The sequence below is a fragment of the Trypanosoma equiperdum genome, assembly GCF_001457755.1.
Source record: "Trypanosoma equiperdum strain OVI genome assembly, contig: ctg_166, whole genome shotgun sequence".
Taxonomy (NCBI): Eukaryota; Euglenozoa; class Kinetoplastea; order Trypanosomatida; family Trypanosomatidae; genus Trypanosoma; species Trypanosoma equiperdum.
Window position 1 is genome coordinate 23,942 of NW_027123693.1, and position 4,333 is coordinate 28,274.

Below are 4,333 nucleotides of genomic sequence, written 5' to 3' on the forward strand. Positions count from 1 at the left end.
CTTCTTTGTTTTCTACAAGGTCCTTTGGGTGTCCGGACGACATGTACTTTATGCCTCGTTTGACAGGAAGGATTAACACATTCGGCAACTCGGTGAGTCCCAGGAGCTTTGATCGTTTCTGACGCCCCAGTGATAACGATTACAAGTTGCCAGCATGTGGGCTGTTGGTAGGACTGTTATACTCCACATACTTGTACAAGGTGTGGCGCTCGGTCGGCGTCTACTCTCTCCACCTGTGGGATTATAGTTAACCCCTTTACTCCGCATCGGTGCCGCCGACGGAGTGGGTGAGGCAGCACGACGTTTGATATCGTTCATTGTAGTGGATTCGTTCTTTAAAGTGCCCCCGCGATGTTATATAAATTTATTCCTCGGTGATCTGGTAAGCATGCCATCAACTGAGTTCCTGCTTATGTAATGTGTGTGTTGCAAGCAGCGCCTACGTAAGGTTGCCACGATCTCATAGTGGTTGCTGTCCCTCTTGCCTCGTGAGGCTTGTGGGTGATGTATTCTCACGGGACCGTTTATGAAAATTCGTTCGCTATTTCACATTTCCCCCTATGGACGGTATGTACGTGTTTGTGCGTGGAAATGAGAACGGGGGGGGCAGTACGCCAAAGTATTTGTCCAAGTTGTATAGTATCGGGTCTTCGCTTTTTCCCCTCTTTGCTGTTTTCTTGTAGTTAACCTACACGACACTGAGAGTGTCGTTGATTAGGTCCCAACAGGTTGGTTTGTGGGGAGAGAGTTTGAGTTGCTAGTTCCATCCTATATATTGCCGTCTCACAGCGTAAAGTTACGTTTCCCTGCGACCCCGTTTTCTCACTTGCTATTTTTTAACTTGTTACGAAAAGAAAACGAGGAAGGAACAGAATAGATTGGTCATACAGAAGGGGTGGTGATATCGCGATTCCAGACGATATGCACCGAAGGACATTCTTTCTTTTCCTGTTTAGCAAACCATTAACTCAGGGTTACGTGGCACAACTTCCGCAGCCAGCCCCCACAGCTCAGCGTACGGCGTGGCGCAGGTGCTTCGAGACCAACAAGGAAGTGCAGGATATGTATACTCCTAATGCAGAACGCTATGACGAGTGGTACAGGGAGACGTACGGTCTTGAAGATATTAGCGATGGCTGTGCAGCTTCCGGTGCATCCTCGAACAGACTATTAAACGATGACAAGAACCTAAGTGAGACTGCGGATGTCGAGGACCTCCGTGCTGCTGAGGAGGAGGTGGAGTGGTGCTCACGACAGTTTAATCACAATACGCTGGTACGGTGATGTCCATATTTATGTGTTTGCTTTTTGGCTTGTGTTTGCAGATGGCAAATTTTCTGGAAGTGACAGTGCTATGGTGAAGGGAGCTGTTATGGTTACTACTGATTAATTTTCACACGTTGCGTGATATATGGTACACTCAAAAGCACTACCGCCTTTTTTGCGTGTGTGCGGAAGTGCAACTGACTGCTTAAGGTGTCCGATCCCCCTTACACGATTTGTGCATTTTCTTGTAATTGTTGTTTTTCGTAACCTCTTCTTGCACCTCCGTGGGAATTCTGCCTGCGGTTCGGTGTGGATTGTGACCGCTCCTTCCTTCTCGTCACCGGCAGGCGTTGTGCGCGACTTCCCTGTCGTTCGCAATATTTTTCTGTGTGGAAGGGTAACTTGGTGCAGAGTGTGGGGCCACTGGTATCCGCTAACGTGCGCATTCTACGTTTGCATTGCCGCTTTTTTTTTTTTTTGAAGTGTATATGCTGGTTCCGTCATCCCGCTTGGAGGACGTTAAACCGATCGTAGGTTTTGTTCTCACCGTTTTGCCAATTTTGAAAGGCTCACCTTCAACTTCTAGCGTTTTGTGAGTGGTGTTTTGTAACTGCACGTCGAACACCCCATCCGTTCTTCTGCCTCTTCCCCGCCTTATTTCTTTTGCCATGTCGACGGAAAGCTTTTCTGTTGTTACACCCCTTTCCCTCCATTTCCTCCTCTTTTAACTTCCCACTGGGTATAAACCGCTGCAGAGACCTACGATTACCACGCGCTTATAGTCGTCGAAGCCAGGCTAAAGTTTGAGGGAGAAGAAAGGAAAGAAAGATATTATACACGTTTATATACCTATTGAAGCGGCCAAAACAAGAAGACAAGAACCTGTGAGTGTTAAAGCATTCAGTGGTTTGCCAGCCAGTACTTTTGAATTTTCACGGATATGTTCCTTCCCGAACAATCGAACATTCCCGGTAGCGTCACGTATGTCTCGCGCGCAGCTGGCATACCATCCAGTAGCACAACCCAACAATATCAGGGCGGAGAGTGTATGGGGGTGCCCTCTGAGCTGGATGCCATTGACGGTGGGTGTGCGTGGCGCACTGCTTCCAAAGGGGTTTGCGCAAGTCAATTGCCTCGAGGTGGGAGTGTTGCAGTGAGTGTGTCTGCACCCTTCATCCATCTTACGGATTGGGGTGACGCAACGGTGTCGACGAGGGAGATATCAGATAACGCAGCTGAAGTGCCCGCCGCCAGGAGTATTGGAAACAGGGAGGGAGTGGATGGAAGTCTAACTTCCTCTGTCTTTCCAAGTGGTGACGTGAACAGTACGATTGACCTCCCCATTTCTTTGGTGAACTCGGCGTTACCGAACCAGGAGAAGAATAATATGGAGTTTCAAGATGACTGTCTTGCCCATGTTTTTTCGCGGCCTGAATCACCTTTTAAAGATTTTTCTGCAGAGAGCGAAGATCCCTTTACCATTATGCAAACGCGGTCGGTTACGTGTAACCCGAACATCTGGGAGGTGGAGGGGAAAGATGTGCAGAGTTCCTTGATCCACGACGCCGTTAAGGTTGGAATGTCTCAGATTACGCCGAGCTTGTTTTCGCCAATTACAGAAGCGATGGAATCCGCCATCGACAAGGTGAAAGTTGCGCCTGATGGATTGAATGACTGTAGAACAGTAGGCCCCCAACAGCCCACCGAAGAGCAGAGAATTCCAGTGGTTGATCCGCAGCGGTCCAAGCTACACGTGCCGCTCAGCTCCATCATTCCTACAAAAGCACTTGGCGGCCGCGTTTCCTTCCCGAGTCTGTGCCTTCTCTTCCAATCTGGTCGTTGCCTCCGTGGAGCGAGCTGCTATCAAATGCACATAGACCCCCAGGTGGTGCAGCGACTCCGTCAAATAAACGAAAGCCTTCCCTACTGTTGTGCCTTTCATGGCGAGTGTAACGCCAACAAATGGGACGCTGAAGCGAATGCCCATCGTACCATCTTAATAAAGGGCGCGGCGGTACCTCTGAGTCGAGTGGCATATACCAACGGGTTGGAACGCTTTGTGTTGAAGAACAATGCGTCCCGCTCACTGAACACATGCGCTGTCTGCCGCTTACACGGTAAACCGGGAGGTTGCCGGTACGGAGCGGACTGTTGGTATGTGCACATCTGTCGAGACGTGTTGAAGGAGCTGGTCGCTACTATAAAGCTAGACTTGGAGGACCCTGGCAGTGAGGATCAGTGTAAGGTTCCGACAAAGACTGAAAGCACAGGAAACAGAGTTGTTTCGGGTGACCTCTTGGGGGCACTGTCACAGCAGCAGAATAGGAGAAAGCAGCAGAACTATCCGACTGTGGCGTTTCACCCTTCAAAGTCACCCACGATGAGCCACTTGCATAAGGGAAGGAGTATAGTAAGTAGCGAAAGGGATGGAACTCATTCTGGGAAGTTGTCTTCACACGGTTCTGCCTCCACCAATACCTTCTCGGCGCGTGCGTCGCCAACGGTTGGACAGATCACTTCAGACGGTACCACCTGCCGGAATGTGTTGGTTCAGCAGAGGCCACCTGTTTATGAAGATGGCCCTCTCGGCGAAACCAGACACGGCCTCGCAACAACAATGAGGCTGCACGGTGTGGCTTTCCCCGTCACCGACCCAAGCGAGGAGAAAAGCGTGCCATCACCGTCACAGTTCAGCTTAAACGATCGACAGAGCGTAACCCCAATCAGTGGTAGGGAAGTGAGCACCCCGTCTGTGCCGTGCTGTGCAATGTATTTTCCACAGAAGCAGTCATCAGTAGCCCCTTGCCCACAACCAATGCAAAATGGACATACCGTTTGGCCGTCGACAGTTCTGGTGCCTTCCACAACTGTGATGTATCCTATGATTTCTGCAACGGGACTACCGGTTGCTAGCGCGCAGCAGCAGATGGGAACGGATGGGCAAACGTACGGCCCCTTCTGTTTCGTCTCAGGTCGGGAAGACGGCTTTCGCAACTTGTGCTTGCCAATGTACGGCTCTGGCAAGGGGAATATGCCTTCACAAGTTCCCCTACACGTACCCTTTTGA

General features: G+C 50.3%; 2 protein-coding genes across 2 annotated transcripts; both read left to right on the forward strand.

Moving 5' to 3' along the window:
• Window positions 1–921: 921 nt before the first annotated feature.
• On the forward strand, window positions 922–1,284 carry TEOVI_000044200 (uncharacterized protein; the record flags this gene model as incomplete). The annotated part of the gene is made up of 1 exon (XM_067222659.1): window positions 922–1,284. The coding sequence occupies one exon, from the start codon at window positions 922–924 to the stop codon at window positions 1,282–1,284; it is 363 nt and encodes a 120-aa protein (XP_067078760.1).
• A 922-nt stretch (window positions 1,285–2,206) lies between these two features.
• On the forward strand, window positions 2,207–4,333 carry TEOVI_000044300 (zinc finger protein family member, putative; the record flags this gene model as incomplete). The annotated part of the gene is made up of 1 exon (XM_067222660.1): window positions 2,207–4,333. The coding sequence occupies one exon, from the start codon at window positions 2,207–2,209 to the stop codon at window positions 4,331–4,333; it is 2,127 nt and encodes a 708-aa protein (XP_067078761.1).